The sequence below is a fragment of the Spodoptera frugiperda genome, chromosome 31 (genome assembly GCF_023101765.2).
Source record: "Spodoptera frugiperda isolate SF20-4 chromosome 31, AGI-APGP_CSIRO_Sfru_2.0, whole genome shotgun sequence".
Taxonomy (NCBI): domain Eukaryota; kingdom Metazoa; phylum Arthropoda; class Insecta; order Lepidoptera; family Noctuidae; genus Spodoptera; species Spodoptera frugiperda.
In genome coordinates this window covers 9,558,239-9,577,155 of record NC_064242.1, presented here as the reverse complement: position 1 = coordinate 9,577,155, position 18,917 = coordinate 9,558,239, and the positions used below count along the sequence as shown (strand labels likewise).

Here is an 18,917-nt window from a genome sequence, read left to right as displayed (position 1 = left end):
TGTGTCTTCTTTGTATGTCCTAATGCTTTTTACCTTTTTAAATTAATTAATTTTGTTTTAGAATCCTTACAAAATATATCAGTCGATACGAAACGTAAAATCTTTGTTTGTTTAGTAAACGCACCACAGGATAAAATCCTAGACTATAGGGGCAACTTCTAAAAAAAGTAAAATCGAATTTAACGAAACTAAAATGATTATGATAATAAATGATATAAGTGTGAACCTCATTTTTTTAAGTCGAGTAATATACTTGAAACCTTCTCCTATGTATGAAATAAACCGATTCTGGTTCTGATCCGAAGTCTGAAAATTCAAATCGGTTCAGCCAAACGCGAGATAATCATTCACAAACATACAGCATACTTACAGGTAAAACTAAATACAAAATTAAGTCAGTAAAAATAATAGGTATTTAATCTTTATAACAAGAATGAAATATGTTCTTATTGTTTCGTGTTTAGAATGACGTGCAGAGAATTTAAATTTTAAATGAAACAAAGCAAATTTGAGGTATAATTAGCTAAGATAAATTATTATCTTATTTTTTTATTGGTTTGTTGACTTTAAGTTAACATCTACCAACTAAAAATTATACATAACGGTAAACATAAGGCAATGTACTTAAATATTATAAGGGTAGATTTATACACAGTGTTATGAAAAATATTATTAAAAGAAATCATTGGCAAAGAGGTAAGAACAAGTATTTCTAATATATTCATCTTTTAGGCCGGTAAACTAGCTGACGGATCCACTGATGGTAAGATAGCAATCGCCGCCGCCTATGGACACCTGAGCCTACCACAAATATTAAGGATGTTACAAGTGCGTTGCCGGCCTTTTGAGACTTAAGAATTTAAGGGCTGTTGGGGAATCAGGGATTGATAAGATTAGGAGGGGGGTAATTGTATATCTATAGTTTTTTTTTTTATTCATATCATAAGCAGGAACACGACTCAGAAAACAAAGTTAAACCACTTTACTTCAAATAATTTTGAATACTTTGGAGCCTCAAAACGGTCGCTCGTTGAATCATTCTTATAAGCTAGGTAACATTGCAATAATTTGGTTTTATATCATTCACACATTATGAAGACCACGCCTTAAGTTTTGGGTCCCGTTCATATAGAACATATATTCATATACAACCAGCTAATACTTCAGTCTGTGGTGTGCCAATCAAGCTACCACATCAAGATGTTAGCATTAAAATTGTGCATAATTACTATAATTTGTGTACAAAATTCATTTTGTAAGTTCATTATTTCAACTAATAAAAAACACGCATACATATTTTATGTGTGGCACAGAATAAATCATACTTTATAAGGCTTAGGTGCTTTTTCACTAGACATGTGCCATGTAACGTATCAACGTAGCAGCGTTGCTGTGGATAGGTTTGGGTTCCACCAATCATATTCATGGGTACACATAGCTTAGGTGGCTAGCAAGCTTAGGCTTAGGTGGAAACAGACTCTAGCTGAGTCCGTTATTATATGGAAAGATGCGTGCTATGGCTTCCCTATAATCGATACATCACGTACTCAAGCTGCGCATCTTTCTCGCACTGCTACATAGCTTAGTATCAGTGGCGACGGTCACATAATTTCACAGTTTTGCTATTACAACTTATTAGCATAGCTATATAGCACATATCTGGTGGAAAAGCACCCTCGCTCTTGACAGATGCATATTATAGACCTGTAGATATATTAAACTGGTCAACCACAAACTTATTAGTCTACGTGTTAGCTTTAACCACTACGTGTCTTCTATTTGTTTTAAAAGGCTATAAAATCACATAGGTACTTCTCAAAGTTGTATAAAAAAGTTCTAACATTGTTGTTTCATCTTCAGTACTTCTATTGTAATGTATAATGTTATTAATATACTTTGAATGCTCCTAATATCAAGTTTGATTTTCTTTTCAGGTCGAAAAATCTTCTGTGATTCTGATGATGACCTTTGCCTGTCAAATGCAGTGAATGAAAGGGTCTTCCCAAAGATCATAGAAGGGATCCCTGGTGTCGAACCTTCAGAGCCAATACATCTGCCTCGGTTCGAGATAGTCCTGCCTGATTTGAAGTATTCGCTCCTGAACGCTTCTATGTCTGGTGTAAAAGACTGTACCATAACATTCAAGTATGATAATTTTATGTTAATCTTACAATTTAACAATTATCCAGACCAGCTCAATACCCTTGGTAAAGAAATCGAAACGAGAGCGCATTTTGCGCTCTGATTGGCCGGCTCGAATAAACCAACCAATCCGCAGTTTATCCATTGAATAAATTGTGGTAGTGCTTTAATAATATGAACAAATACTTTTTGGCTTTTGGTCGCACATACTTATAGCATTGTTCTTAAACTACTTTGATTAAGAACGTTTCCAAAATGTATAAAAAAATCTATATTCTCATTTTTTCTAAGTTATCGATCCGTACTTAAGTATCAGAAATCTGTACCTAAGCAAGGAATACATAAAATTCAAATTCAAATTCTTTATTTGCAAACTATGGGTGTGCTAACAAGATGTTTTAAAAAATAAAAGGCGAAATACTATATTTTTATTTTCTTTACAGAAAACTCATGAAAGAATGTAAGTTTGAATATGAACCATGCTGTCCTCGACTGATTCTACAATCTGAATATGAAGTCGATGGCAAAGTCGATGCAGTATCTGTTAGAGGAAAGGGGACATTTAAAATCACTTACGGTGAGTATATTTCATATAGTCGCATTGCATACATATTTACATTTATACGGTAGAAAGGAGATTTTAAATGATACCTAGAGAAATGACAGAAAATATTCTAGTAATATTAGATACTGCAATTTCTGTCTTTGTAATAATATATACAACGTGTAACAAAAAGGGGGTATACATATCAATTGCACGGCTTCTAGACAACATAACAAACGATACGGGAAGGGATTTTTAAGCTCATGTATACATGGTACCAAGTTATGATTTTTTCAAATCGCGCCGCCGCGTGATTCAAAATTAGGTAGAAAGGTACTAGGCGATCAGATTGACAGAAGAAATGTTTCATAATATTAGTGAGTGATCCCTGTAGTGTTGTGACACAATTTTGTGTATTTTAAAATCAAGAACCATGCGACACCAAGTATTGTGTACCAATTTTTTTTTAAACGTATTTTAAGCTGAAACTTTGTGTAGAGATTCTATTCAAACTATTCTTCAGTGCTTCTTGATATATATGGGTATTTTGTTACATGCTGTAACTACTGTGCGGCAGTGGTTGGATACATCGGATATCAGGCGTTGTATTGACAGGGCGGTCCCACTACATGACTACATGGCATGCACAATGACCAGAACCTAACGCCGGTTGAGTTTTACATGAACTCCCTTGTTTATACAGATGAAATATGTAGGCCGTGTATCGAAATTCTTCTCCAAAACATATTTGAAGATAATGACTAAATAAGACGCATATTCAGTCCAAGAGTGACCGTCATAGAGATAAGGAAGCGTGTTCGGGCATGTATTTGTCATAGGGGAAGTCACTTTGAACAAAATTTTGCAAATTAAGATGTTTTTGAAATTGCCCTTTTCTCTTTACACTCTACTTATCATCAATTAATTCATTTATTTTTGAGAATGTTATAAATAATTTTATGTTTCTGGGTAGCTAATAAACCAAGGAAGTTTTTCTAATAGTTTGTACGCTTAGTGTCATATATTTTTTTTGAAATAAATCCAATTTTCTATCGACCAAAATAGTGACACAAAACAAAATTTGATAAGAAATTACTTGCTATTTTAAAACGAATGATATTTCTGCCATTATTAGTATTTATAAATGATAACTGATTTATTGGCAACTGATTAAAACTAAAACTACTAAAATCCAACCAGTATTTTTTTATTTATTGCTGTTTTTGTAATCAATTCGGGATTTTTTTACCAAAACCAAAAATGTTGAATATCTCAGAAACTAGCCACTTTCCGCCCAAGGACCTCAGGGCTAATTTTGTAGGAAATTAGTTGTATTATCACCTCCCGAGAGGAATACGTCGAATTCAAAGTCACCCTGTATATTAAAACAAAGATAGAATCTAAAAAATAGTATCTAATAATAATAATAAGTCCGCAAGGCAGCTTGTGGCGAGCTGTTGGGCAGTGGCGACCCCACGGACCTGACTCCCGGGAGAGGCCCTACTTTTTAACTCCGGTTGGTACTCGTGACTATCCGGAGTGGCCTCTCCTACCTCACTCTTGCCTTAATCGGCTGGTTTGAGTGGAGATTCGCAAGAGTGGAGTTGCCTTCAGCTCCACTTGGGGGAAGGACGTATCCCAGTAAGATGCTGGTAGGGGTCTTGACCGTACTTCCGGGATTGCTCTGATAGCCGTGGGATGCCCCCTTCCTCAAGCAGCTCAACGGATGTTGCTTCCCTTGTCGCTACATGCTAGCGGCCGTTTCCGGGGGCCCACTATTGAGTTTGCGAGTCACCCCCTGCCTGTTTATCCGTATTTTTCAATATTGGTCAGGGGCAGGGGCCATAGTCCCCATAGTTAACCGGTTAACTATTGCACAGCCACCCACACCCATATCCCTATCATTTCCTTTTACCATATCTCGCAATAGTCCTGCATCAACCGGGGATTGTCCTTTGGTGTACTTCCATAGTGCATACAGGGATAATCGCCGGCTGATGTCCCATTACATTTAGATCAAAATTGTTCAACGGGCCTCTGCGAGTTGGCTTCGGCCCCTCGTACGCCTTCCAAAGGTCCGGGACCCTGTGGTCCCGAGATTATGTAAAGAACAGACATAATAATAACCTTTATTGTACACCTTTACATAAATTCAGCATAAAATAACAACGTATCTAATATTACTAGAATAATTGTATTAGAGGACTGACCGACAGACTGTCGTTATTAATATTCGTTTTGACGTTCAAAAGTGCCTTCCTGGTCTATTTGAAATAAATAATTTTGACTTTATGTATAAAAAAGCTCAAAATGAGCAATTGATTTCTAGTTACTTAAGTACAATGACTAAAATAGTTATTAACTACATTGTTTCTGGAGCGGTTACCGGGGCCCGGTTTGAAAAGCAGGAGTATGAACGGGGTGTTTTTTAGTCAGCAAGAGTCTCACACTTCCACTCGCCTCTCCCAAGACGGGAGAAGAAAATTGATGACTGTCCTCACTAAAAAAAACTACATTGCTTTTCCAGTTACCCAAATGGTTTTTAGTTTGGAAACTTCCTTGGGTCTTTAAACAAAAGCCGACTAGAGTGACTGAATGTATATAAGAACTGAGTTACAAAACAATTTTAACCAATATATTTTTATTCTTTTGTTTAGGTTCCATTAAAACTAACTTAAAGCTATATAGTTTACAAATCTAAAATAAAGAGTTTTTTTTTCATTTTACAGAGGAAATCTACATCCATATCTTAGTACATCAAAGAAAAGAAAAATTCCCAGACAATAAGGATCATTATCGCATTTTAGACCACACAATGCAATTAGACCTGCGAGGAAACAGCTCATACGAATACAGTAACTTGATATTTAGCGAAAGTGGCAGATGTGTGAAATGTAAGGGATTTTATTTTCCTTTTGGTTGTTTTGTTTTATGTTTCACTTAACATTTCAGCTATTCTTTTTCAATTGGCAGATCAAAGGTGTACATAAAAAATGCATGAAACAGCTACGTCAGTTATGTTATTAATCCTAGAAAATCTCTTTATGTTAGTGACTACCTTTGTGAAATCAGGTTTTATTAATTTTTAAGGTATAAAACCACATTCGATAAGCTGTCTTTTTTCAAATCAGTCGCACCAAAAAGTGTTTAACCTGGTTTGTGGTTAGCGCCATCTATCTTAGCAACATGGAACTACTAAGAGAATTTTATTTCTAGGTAATCCAGCGTTGAGGGAGAAATATTTTGCCAGATTCGAAGAAGTCACTCGAGAACCGCTTGTAAAGGCTTTCATAGACAAATTGATGGAAAATATTCGAGATTTTCATGTAGCGCGGCCTGTGGACGAATTGTATTACAAGTACGTTTAATGTTTGACCGATTTATGCGAATAAACAAAGAAATGTCGTAAGATAGTTTTATTCATTACATTTAGTGATTCATTTTCATATTATTAGATGTAGAACGTACTCACTACGCTACTAATATTATGTCTACGTTATTATAACTCAATGAGAAGACGACGAGATAAGAAAATTATAAAGGTATTCAAAGTTAAAGTCAAATCATTTATTCCAATTAAATCATAAATAGGTATTTTTGAAATTCATGGTATTTAGTCCGTCAGTTAGGTAATAAAAAATATTGGACACGTATTTATTATTTTTCTTTTTTTATATTTTCTTATAGAAAACAATATGTACCTACATAAAACGAATCAAATTTAAGGAGTGGGAGCTAACTTCCTGAATGACTGAAACACCAGAACCGTAACAAGTACATTGCCGGCCTTTTGGGGGTAAGAAATTTTAGGGTTGTTAGGGAATCAGGGATTGGGAAGATTGGGAAGGGTGGTAATTGGTTCTCCGCTAATCTCACATTCACAATGCAAGCGTTGTTTGACGTCGGTTTTCTGTGAAGTCAAGCCGGCCCATTCATGCCGAAGCAGGGCTCTCCCACACTTCCATCTACCCTATTATGGCAAGAATTGTACAATGTTATAGTTTTAAAAACATCACTACTTAGTTAACTGAGAAAGACTAAACATTTTTCTTAGAACAGGATACTTTCTTTTACACTTTAACACAGAAGTACTTTTACCGTCTAGGACAGTGTGCATAAAAAATTTGGAATTATATTTCTGTAATATCATATTTTAATAGAATCTAATATTAATCGATTTTATAATAAGAGGCGAGTGTGTTTAGAATTTTGATAACACCCTATACCAAAAAAAACCCGGGCCCTATGCTGACTGTGATTTAAAAAATAAAAACTGTTTATAAATACGTCAGTTTCATGTTCAAGTGAGTTCATGGTAGCAAAAGTAAGTAAAATAGGAAGGTGCCACACTACGTGCATGCGCAAGATTCCTTCCCGCGAATTACGAATAACTCATTTTATTGACTGCCTCGTTGGTCGAGTAGCTACAAGTGCGACTGCCGTACAAGGGGTCTCGGGTTCCATTCCCGGGTCGGGCAAAGTATTACTGGGCTTTTTTCGATTTTCCGAAAGTTTCTCAGTAGTAGCACGGAGTCTGGAATTGTGTCCAGTTTATGGCAATAGGCTCACCCCCTATTATATGGGACTTCTAACATAAATGGTGAAAAGTGGGTGTACATTGTATAGCGGCATTACGTATCGTAATGAGCACCTCTGCCTACCCCTTCGTGGATAAAAGGCGTGACGTTGATTTTTTCATTTTATTGAATAGAATTATCTTGTACAATAATTTTTAAAACTTCATAATTTTCAAATTAAATTAAGTACCTAAGCTAATTCTTTCATACATAAAAATGGTATCATACAAAAATCTTTTAATTCACATAGTAAAAAAAAAATTAATGTGATAATTCGTTAGCAATTCAAATGATCGTTACTTCTGTGTGAGTGTTATAACCTTTTTGACCGACTCAAAAATAAAAAGAAGCAGGTTCTTATTTTGACCTGTATGTATGTTTGTCCGCGAATATCTCGCGATTGACTAAACTGTTGTGATGCAGTTTTCAGTAAAGCGTTTGGTATTTAGAAGTAAGTTTTAGTACATTAACCAATTTCAAAATGAGGCTGAAGTTTATTAAACGTGCATAGTTTATTGAAAATTAGTTTTAAAGTTTTATTTATCTTACGTTATAAAACGGCTAAGGTGGACCTTATAAGCCATTGAAATAATGGCAGTTACTTGTAATGATTAATTCTCTTTCAAGGGTAAATAAAATATTGAGTGTTTCCGGAAATTCCCCTCAAGAATGGGAAAGGACGGAAGAAGAGCGTAGACAAATTAAAGATTTTTCCGGAGCTGCGAATAACCTAACGGGTTGCCCGGGTTCGGGATCAAAGCAGAAGTAGGAACGGGGTGGTCTGCAGTTAGTAACAGTTTCACCTCATCAAAGGTGGGAGAATTCATTGCCTGATCTTCCGCCTTCAAAAGTAATAATAAAAGGACGGAAAAAGTTTCTACCGTGCACACAATTGGTAACATAAGCTAGTAACTTGTTAAAATAAAAAAATTATCGTTTCTATTACAAGCAAATAATTCAATTTAATTAATTTCGATGTTGTCCGTACATCCTTGTCTAATGTTATGAAATCAAGAATTACTATGAGGACCGCTGAAAGACTTGTCTTTGATTCATAATTGATAGTATCTACAGACCGTCATTACACATTATGAAATACAACACATGCACGGGGATAATTAAGGTGATTTGAATAAGCCTTTAATTGCCAGTTTTGATAAATGTGTGAGAAATTAATATTTTAATGCTTAATTTGCGGTAACGCCTAATCTATAAAGGTTGTTAGCAGTATCTTATAGACACACTTTGCCATTGGATCCTTAATCATGTGGTGGACTATACGTTTTTTAATCGCCTTGTTTTATTTTCACAATGCCTATGGTAAGTACTTTGACTAATATTATTTTCTGTTTCATAGTCTTTAATCTTAGAACTACAGTATTTTGTTACAAAAAAAAAATGTTTTCAAAAGTTAAAATAAAAAATCATACTCTTTTAGGCTCAATTTACAACTCCGCGGAATGGAACCTGTGTAGTCCCAAAAATGAATGAGGACATTCCATTTTTTCATCTGCATCTTTACTATCTTTTACTCTTCAGAATGGCCGTTTGCGCGTGAATTACACAGACGATACGTTTCTTCCGTGGACTCTGCGGAAGACGCGCATTAATTTTTGTTTTTGGCTCGTATTTAATCGATATAAAGTTCATTATGCTATGTACAGTTTCGCTTTCATTTCCTTCCACTGCGGTGTAAATTGAGCCTTAAATTCCATTGATGCCGAAAATATTTTCTATTTCCAAGTAATTATAGTTTTTGATGACAAAGTTATTATTATACTTACTATTTATAAATACCCTTTTCAGCGTTGAAGAAACAATTCTGTGGACCTACAGACAATGAATGCCTAACGAAATCAATAAAGGAACATGTATACAAGAAGTTTGTGAGAGGTATAGATGGAGTGGAGTCTTCAGACCCTCTGTATATTATGGACAAAATTGAAATTAATAGAGCTAATTTTAAATACATTCTTTATAAGCCCATATTATCAGGAATGAGTAAATGTAATTTTATGAAGTTAAGGTAAATATATTTTTTTAAAGTTGCTCCACATTAGTATATTTTCCTGTGTCGTGGGTCCGTTTACAAACATACAAGTTCACATGCACATGACACCCAGACCCGAAACAACAATCTGTGGATCACACAAAGAGTTGCTCCGTGCGGGAATCGAACCCGCTACCCGTTGCGCGGCAGCCAGTTGCCCAGCCACCGCACCAACACAACAGTGCAGTCGCAATATAGAACTGATTTTATGATAAGTTAAGATTAATATTACAAATTCTATATTATATTGGATTTATATGTATAAGTAACGCCTTTTATCCCCGAAGAGTAGGCAGAGATGCACATTACGGCACGTAATGCGGTTATACAATGTACACCTACTTTCAACATTTGTGTTATTAGTCCCATGTAATAGGGGGTGAGCTTCTTGCCATTTACTAGACACAATTCTAGACTCCGTGCTACCACTGATAAATAAGAATTTCTGAAGAAGTGAGTATTGAAATCAATCTGATATCCTAAGATTGGAACTCAACTTAGGTATTTGACATAGTACTCTGTACTCATTTAATCTGTTGTTAAAATTTTATTTCTTTTATTTCAGATTGGCCCATGATGAAGTATCTACAGTAACTTATGATCTAGAGTGTCCAAACTTGACTATCAGATCGGGTTATGAAGTGAAAGGAACTATTGACAGGATCCAAGGAGAAGGAAAAGATTTCTGTGAAATTGCATTCGGTACGTATAACTGAAGAGTAAAAGAAGTGTGAAGTCAGATGAGACAAGACATAATTGAATACTTCCTTTCAATAGCTCTAAAGCAATTAGTAAAATGTGATTAAAATTTTTATTAGCATAATATGATCATTTCACACTTTAACGGGACCGCTCCAAGCCATCAAAGAAGATGTCATTTAAATTTGAACATTAAATCTTATGTAGTATGATATATTTCATAACGGCAATTCAAAACGGCTGTAAGCTTACGGTCGGTGCGCTGACAGCGCGCTTACAGCTTTTTGTAGCCAAACAATACATATTTCCAAAGCTAAACGCGGTATACCGTAGCAGTGCCGTGTCCGTGCCGTTACTGAGTGCGATGTCTCTTACACTAACATATCTCGAAAGATTGTAGTGAAGTGTAGAATGAAAAAAGGATGAAAATAAAGTATAGCTACAACGCCTATTTTATATTATTCGAACATATGATGATTTAAAATAAAAATAAAATGTGTGTTATTGCAGATATTTACAACGTAAACATTAGTGGGAAATATGAAAGAATTAAGGGGAATGATGGGAAACTACATTTCCATTTACTGACACATGCTTTAGAACTGGATCAGAATGCAATATCAACTGTCAAGTATCGCAATCTCTATACTCATCCCACTGATATGGGTAAGTTACTAAGACGCAATTATTTTACCTTTAATACATAGTACAATAAATCTATAATTCTCAAATTCCTAACCCCAAAAGCCGGGCTTCGCAATTATAGCTCTTCTGGCGTTGGGGGTATCCATGGGCGGCGTCGACTGCTTACGATCTAGCAACCCTAAAGGCTAAAGCTGTGAAATTATGCATGTTTCTTTTACTGATATATAAATAACAAAATGCTTACTTTTATTCTTCTTATACCACTGTACTTCTTAAATTATCCTTGGCCAGGTGGAAAAGTGGTTCAACAGAGTAGAGTCTTTATTTTTAATATATATACTTTTATGAGATCAAGTTGTACCAAACTATTCATATTATATTGAGGAGTATGCAGTTTCTTGCTCGTTCTTCTCCATTTGAAGCTACACTTTACGACGAGCGAGTGAACGAGCATCTAGCTTCAGTGACATACTATTATATATTTATTTGTTGACATTCCAAAGGTACTGATTTATGGTTTAATTGGAATAAATGATTTGACTTTGACTTTGTAATAAAATCTGAGAATCTTAATTACACGCCCTTCTAATAGTTGTAAATCAATAAAACTTGGCTATTTTATCTAGATTGTAATGGTTGTACTAATGCCACATGGGTACTTTGAATAAATAATTAAGTTTAATATTCTATTTTCAGGTGATTATTTTGGACAATTATTAGAGAAGCAGACACGAGATATTGTTATGACGACATTTCTAAACAAATACGTCAGCAACCTTAAGGATTTCCAGCGAATTGTGCCCATAGAAGAAAAACATTTTAGATACGTTCTCTGATGAATGAATTTTGAGGAAAAAATATAACCTCGACATAGCATTAAATTAATACTTATAATGTATCATTTAAATTATCTTTTATGCAAATAATGATCAAAACGTGCAAAAATTAAACATTATTTTTTTTTATTGTTATAAAACTACGATTTTTTTTAATTTTCATGCCTATTGTAATAAAAATCTAAATAAATGCCAATTCTCGAAGAAATATTTGATATTTTGTGTCTTTTTTTTAAACCAGTCCTAAAAAAATTATTTAAGTATTACTTAAATAATTTAAGTATTACTAAAATAAAAATTATTTAAGTATTACTAAAATAAAAATTATTTAAGTATTACTTAAATAATTTTTAATTTTAATAAACTTGCTTCATTAATGTCTTTTACTGCCCCGTTGGACGAGTGGTCACAAGTACGACTGCCGGGCAAGAGGTCTCGTGTCCGATTCCAGGGTCCAGCAAAGTATTAATGGGCTTTTGGCGGCTTTTCGAATTTTTTTCAGTAATTGCACAGAGTCTGGAATTGTGCCCAGTATATTATGGCAATTAGATCAATTGTTGTTCTTAAAAAGTTATTGACTTTGTGCATCAGAGATCTATATAATGTAGTTTTGTTAAGTAAATAGCCCTAAAAAAACCAAATGACCCATTGACTAAAAATCCATTTTTTCTTACAAACATTTTCATTATGAAATAACACAATTTTTATGTTATTTGTAATATCCAGGATTACTTGATCGTTGCAACGTGTAGGCTACACAGCATTTTCTGTAACAACAAAATATTTCATATTATGTTAAATTCCTAGTTGCTGGTATTTTAGGAAGTTAAACGAGTTCAAGATTTTCGAGGTCCAAACATTAATTAGGAAGCGAGAATTATCTTAAATTGTTACCTATATCCACCATATCATGCACGTTTATATTTTATAAATACTAAAATCTCATACAACAATGGTCATTATTTTCTGAGAGTTAAAGCCAAAATGTTCACATTGTTGTTAGTCTTTATTTTGTTGTGTTTTAAAGACGGATTATGTAAGTACCTTTAGTATTATTTCCATTAAACTACAACCAAAAATTTACAAAAATCATTAAAAATTATGATGGCTATATGATAAATCAGTCATCAATCATCATCTTCAGACTGACTACCAAAAAATGACTACCAAAATGCCAAAAATTACCAGTAAAACGTAAATTGTGTATATTAGAGTTTTCTGTTTTTATCAAACAATTGCAATTAAATTATCTATCTTATGTTATTTAAGATTTCTCTCTCTCTCCCACACTTAAATCTTATGTCATTTAAGAATTAATATCACATTTCAGGTCTACAAAAGCAATTTTGCTACAATGACGATGAATGCCTCATAAATGCTGTTATTGAGAGGGTTTACCCAAGATTTGTGGCTGGAGGAGATGACGTAGAGACTTCTGATCCTCTTCACATCGACGCCATTGTTACCGACCTGCCAACCCTCAGATATGGTCTGTACAACGCTTCTATTATTGGCTTTAAGGACTGCGAATTTGTTAAATTGAAGTAAGTAGGATTTTTTTTTAAGTTATTCTTCTTCTCTGTAACCTTTTCTTCTTTGTCAATTATGAAGTCACACTAATATTATAAATGTTCAAGTTTGTTTGTTTGAATGTTTGTCCGCTAATCACACTGAAACTACAGAACATATTTCGATGAAATTTAATATAGAGACAAGGTTGGTTGGTAGAATACTTTTTATCCCACAGGAAGGCAAAAGCCGCTGATAGAAGCTAGTAATAATTAAACTGTGTTTGTTTTTATTCATTAAAGATATCGGGACTACAAAATAATTAGAATATAAATATCACCGTTCATTTTATATACCTAAATACAACTGCCACGGTTCTGGTTCTTGCTTTAGTCAACTAAAACCAAAATAAAATCATTCAAACTAAAATACCACATAATATAGATACATTAATTAGTAACACAATAATTTGAACATCTCTTTTATATTTTTTCAGCAATAAACGAGTCGATTCATACACGTATTTCGACTATGCAATAACCTGTCCAGTTCTCACTCTACAAGCGCGGTATGAGCTCAATGGCGTCATAGACTCCGTTCCAGTTGAAGGCAGGGGACAATGTAAAATTGTTTACGGTATGCACCCAATTCAAAATATTTGTTCGCACCTTAAAAAATCTAAATATGAACGTTTAATAGGTAACGAGTTTGGCATTATAGTTTTTGTAGCGACGTAGAGACAAAAGTACTTAAAAAAATAATGTGACATTTAGCTAATATTTGGCCTTAGAACTCAAATACAGGTAACAAGAATTTATTGATCAAATTAAAAAATAAAGAATAATATAAATGGGACTCGGAATCTAGCCATCTTCGTAGTAAACATGCGTGTTAGCACTTTTCCAAATTACTTTAGGCACTGAGGACTTACTTAAATACCTCTGACTAAAAATCTACTTTTTATGATATAAGCTTGTAAACGAACAGACTTCAGATCACTTGCGGGCCTACTCTAATTCAACGAAAAACGAAGTTTCGTCCGAAACTTCGCAGATTGCATACTACAATTCTATTAATTGCGAACTTTCGTGAATAAAAATGAACGAATGTAGTGAAGATAAATAAACAGAAGATAGAAATTAAATTAGAAATGAAATTAAAAATAAAACGTAATTTCAAGTAATTCTATTAGTAAATCAATAAAGCCTACGGCCGAAGATTAAACGAAACTTCAGATTCGAGAACCGGAGAAGACCCCCTGATGGTAAGCAATTGCCGCCGTCTATGGACACCTGAAACACCAGAAGCATTACGATTGCGTTATCAGTCTTTTGGGACTTAGGAATCTATGGTTTGTTGGAAAACCGGAAATTAGGAACTCCGGTAACTCACACACGCAACAAAAGTCATGCGTTAAGCGTTGTTTCACGTCTGATTTCTGTGAGGCTTTGGTCGTGGGTTTAATTCTTATCAAATTTTTATTCCAGAGAACTATGACATATCTATAAGTGGAAAACATGAGAAAGTAAAAGACGATGAAGGAAAGGAGCACGTGAATATACTGGAACACAAAGTAGTCCCTGATCTGAAGAATGGGAGTGTTAGAGATCCTGAGTACACTGACTTGACTTTTAACCAACATGACAGATGTAAGTACTACCCTTTACCGGGTTTATCGGAGCTCCGGCTCGAAAAGCTGGAGTAGGAACGGGGTGATAGTCAGTAAAAGTCTGGCACACCCTTTCACCTCACCCGTGGCGGGAGAAGTAATTGGGTGAAAAAGTAGGTACTTTCTTTTTTTAGTGGTTCAATCGTGACAAAAAGTTGTAGTCTTCATATAGAGGAAAAGGCAAACTCACTGTATGCTATCAGGGTACCTATTATTTCCAATGAAATTAATAAAATATTATTATAACATGATAATATTACATGGTACTTATAAGACAAATGATGAAAAGTGGCATTACGTGCCGTAGTATGCACCTCTGCCTACCCTTACCGGCGTACCGATACATCAACATGACAGTATTCAATAAAAAAAATACAAATAATTAAAAATATTTAAAGATCAAACAATCCACATTGTTCTTGGGGCACATATTTGAGAACAACGCCATCTCTAGCTTGTAAGTTATACTAAGTAGTGAGAAGGCAACAGCGTTAGGAAATTACACAGAACTGCGCAAACAAGTTTTTTGACATGGAATATATTGTAGGCGTAAAAAGAAATAAAAACTACATTAATTATTCCATCAACATGCATAGTATGGCTGTTTTTGCACAGTCGTATATTTATTTATAGCATTAATATTTCAATGTAGACCAATGCTGATCATGTCAATAAATCAGTTTTAGGCAGATTATTTTTAAAGGATTTTGATTTGTGTTTGTATTAAGTTGGTTTGATGATATAGTTTATATTTGAGTGTCGACACAATCCGCTGCTTCCTAATCTCAGAAAATTTCAAAATTAATAAGTATTTTTCGATGTTTGCTCAGTGTATGGCAAGGCTCACTTGTATATGGATCACCCTCAGACTTTGAGCACATCAGTTACAAATTATTTTTATTTTATTTCATTTTCAGGTAGTGGCCGTGTAAGAATAATAGAAGAAATGACCCGGGATGTTGTGATGGATGTCTTCCTGAACAAATACATACAAAATCTAAAGGATTTCCACAAACACACACCTATTGAGGACTTACACTATAAATATGTTCGATAAATGGTTTTGTCCACTGAACTTCGTGCCAAAATACATATTTTGTTTTATTTATTTCGTAACTAAAAAATTTAACTTCTTTAACCAACTCAGATCAATCTTTCTAACAAGAAATTAAAAAGAAATAAAAATAAACGTTGAAAAAGTAATCCTCATCGGAGTCGCTAGGTAGGGTGCTCAAAAGACTGGCAGCAGATCACGGTAGTAGCCAGCCGTTAAGTCACCTGAAATATCAACCATCCTCTTTACAATATCTTTGTAAAGGAGATGTGCTCTTGGACCCCACGGCCCTAAAGTTTTACTTATCTTATTATATACACTACCGCTCAAAAGTATTTAGCCACCCTATAAAATACATCTTGTGAAAGTTTGAATAAATGAAACTGCTTAGTAATATTTTTAACTATTTATTTAGATTATTTTAGGCATAAAACATAATATTTTTCTTAAATTTTAGACTCATCTATATGTCCACCTTTGTTTTTAATTACGGCTTCACAAAGCTTCGGCATCCTCGCTATTAGTTTCTCCAGTGTTGTCTTGGTTATCTTCTGCCATTCCTCTTGCAACTTTCTCCATAGGTCTTCCTGAGATGTAGGACAACATTTCCGCACTTGTCTATCTAACTGATCCCACAAGAGCTCGATAGGATTGAGATCTGGAGACTGCGGCGGCCATGTCATGAGTTTCAAGACATTTTGTTGTTCCTGTCCTTTTAAAAACTCTGCACAGAGTTTCGACGTGTGCTTAGGATCATTATCCTGCTGAAATACAAATCCTGGACCAATTAAACGGATTCCTGAAGGTACAGCACTATTTTCTAGTATGCTTTTGTAACCTTCTTTTTTTAAGATTCCCTGTATCCGCACAAGATCCCCAACGGCAGAGCCACCAAAACAGCCCCAAACCATCACAGACCCTCCGCCGTGTTTAACTGAAGCCACAGTACAAGCGTCAATCACTCTTTCGTTAGACTGCCGGCGTACGAAAACTCTTCGCTTGGATCCAAAAATATCGAATTTCGATTCATCCGTCCAGAGAACCTTCTCCCAATCTGCTGCTGTCCAATTCTTGTGTTCTCTAGCCCAATGAAGTCTCTTCTTTTTATTAATAGCTTTAAGAAGTGGTTTTGAGACCGCTACACATCCTTTAAGCCCTGCGTCAAGAAGTCGTCTTTTAATCGTGGATACACTCACTGGTTTATCACGTCCTAAATTGAATTGTGCTGCTATTTCTGGTGCAGTTAAACGTCTATTACGTTTGCTTTTGACAACAATGTTCAAATCTTCACTCGAAGTGGTGGCTCTTGGTCTACCTGGACGAATACTGTTGCAAATTGTTCCTTCAGATGCAAATTTTTTAACAATGTAGTCCACAGTTTGTCTCGGAATCTTCTGTAATCTTGAAATCTCACGGTTACTTTTACCGGATTTATGAAGGCCGATAATTATGCCTCTAGTCTGTTCGGAATGTTCCTTAGTTTTAACCATTTTCTTACAAAAAAAAACAAACTTAGCAGCGAATGACAAAGAAATTTTACTAGACTTTAAATGTTGACGTAAAGAGCGTGTTTTCTAGTCAAATGACATCAATTAGCGTGGGTAATGCAATTTCTAATAGTTATTCCACGTTTTTGACTTATTAGTTTGTGAAAAAAACAACTTAAACGAAAATAACAACCAATAGAAATTTCGAAGAAATTCCGACAATAACACTAACTTGGTAGTATGGCCAGAGTTTGCAAATAATAATAAGCGGTTCACCAAATTTTAATGTAATTAAGTATTTTACAGTCAAATACAAACATAAAACGTAATAAACTGGTTTTTTAAATCAAGTATTGTTGGTGATTATGACGAAAGTGCAGGTGGCCAAATACTTTTGAGCGGTAGTGTAGTTATACTACTAGTATCTACATTATAAATGCAAATATTTGTCCGTTTGTGTGTATGTTTGTTACTCAATCACGTCAAAACGTCTAAAGCGATGAAGATGAAATGTGCAACATGAATAGATTATGGTCTGTAAGATTACATAGGCAACGTAAACGAAGCCGCGGGTAGAATCTAGTATTATGATAATAATAAACCACGTGAAAATTAAGTCATAACTTGTTTATTTCTGGATTGTTGACGTATTTAAATAAAAAATAAAATAGTAAAGAATATTAATTATAATATCTCGACTATATATCAGTGTTGCATAAAATTAAATATTTAAACTATATAATTATATGGCATTTTATTATCAGTCGCCTTTTATTTAATAATTAATTAACGATACAATTCAACATACGTCACTATTGTATGCTTTGTTTGGTACATTTAGTGTTCCTTTTTGAACCAAAATTTTAGCCTGATTATATATAATAAAATTGTTGTGTATGTTGTCAGCCTCTCTGCATTGTGCATTGAGATTGAGACCTACTCAATCTAAATACATAATGATATGAAGGTAGTAATGACATTTGACATATTGAGACAAAAATAGGTCTGTCTGAGGATAAGTATTCCCATACAACGTGGCAATATTACTAGCTAGCCTTCTGGGCACGTTCCCTAGTGACGTCCATGCGGATGAATTATTTGATGCTCTATAAATAGTAAATATTTTTTTGTATACCTTTAAATTTTAGTTTTGTTATAAATAGATACTATTTACTAATTATAATATACAAACTTCAACCTATACCTTAAATAATTTAATTTAAAATATATCTTTAATTTTATTAATATATGTTATATAGGGAGTTAATCAGGCATTAACTCCAAAACACAATGATGTATCTCATGTATTTATTCATTAATTAAATGTAAATATTATAATTATGAGCCATAATATTGACTAACAACAGAATTTGGTTTGTCTATTAAGTGTTAGTTTTAGTTCCAGTTCTGCGAAATTTGGTTATGACTCAGTGTCGATCTCACAAACCATTCAAAGTCAAAGTCAAAGCATTTATTTCAATTAATCCTGAATAAGGCACTTTTGAAACGTCAAATTGAATTGTCCGTCAGTCTGTCTGTCAGTGAAGCTAGGCGCTCCTTCCAAAGTGTAGCTTCGAATGGAGAAGAACGAGCAAGAAACTCCATCGTTACTCTTTTAAAAAAGAAGATTTTTACAATATCTCTGATAATATCATTAAGGAAAAAGGATAGGATACCTTAGTTCTTTTTTCGATATTTGTTCTTA

General features: G+C 34.2%; 3 protein-coding genes across 3 annotated transcripts; all 3 read left to right on the top strand.

The window, feature by feature from the left end:
* The first annotated feature begins 1,125 nt into the window (after positions 1-1,125).
* On the top strand, positions 1,126-6,091 carry LOC118275992 (uncharacterized). The gene is made up of 5 exons (XM_035594118.2): positions 1,126-1,255; positions 1,935-2,145; positions 2,586-2,719; positions 5,416-5,580; positions 5,903-6,091. Exons 1-5 carry the CDS (start codon positions 1,201-1,203, stop codon positions 6,052-6,054), a joined length of 717 nt encoding a protein of 238 aa, XP_035450011.2. The 5' UTR covers positions 1,126-1,200; the 3' UTR covers positions 6,055-6,091.
* Positions 6,092-8,308: 2,217 nt separating this feature from the next.
* On the top strand, positions 8,309-11,708 carry LOC118276335 (uncharacterized). The gene is made up of 5 exons (XM_035594606.2): positions 8,309-8,583; positions 9,070-9,289; positions 9,879-10,015; positions 10,523-10,678; positions 11,354-11,708. Exons 1-5 carry the CDS (start codon positions 8,529-8,531, stop codon positions 11,491-11,493), a joined length of 708 nt encoding a protein of 235 aa, XP_035450499.1. The 5' UTR covers positions 8,309-8,528; the 3' UTR covers positions 11,494-11,708.
* A 720-nt stretch (positions 11,709-12,428) lies between these two features.
* LOC118276493 (uncharacterized) lies at positions 12,429-15,779 on the top strand. The gene is made up of 5 exons (XM_035594836.2): positions 12,429-12,529; positions 12,824-13,037; positions 13,499-13,638; positions 14,490-14,651; positions 15,589-15,779. Exons 1-5 carry the CDS (start codon positions 12,478-12,480, stop codon positions 15,726-15,728), a joined length of 708 nt encoding a protein of 235 aa, XP_035450729.2. The 5' UTR covers positions 12,429-12,477; the 3' UTR covers positions 15,729-15,779.
* Positions 15,780-18,917: the final 3,138 nt, after the last annotated feature.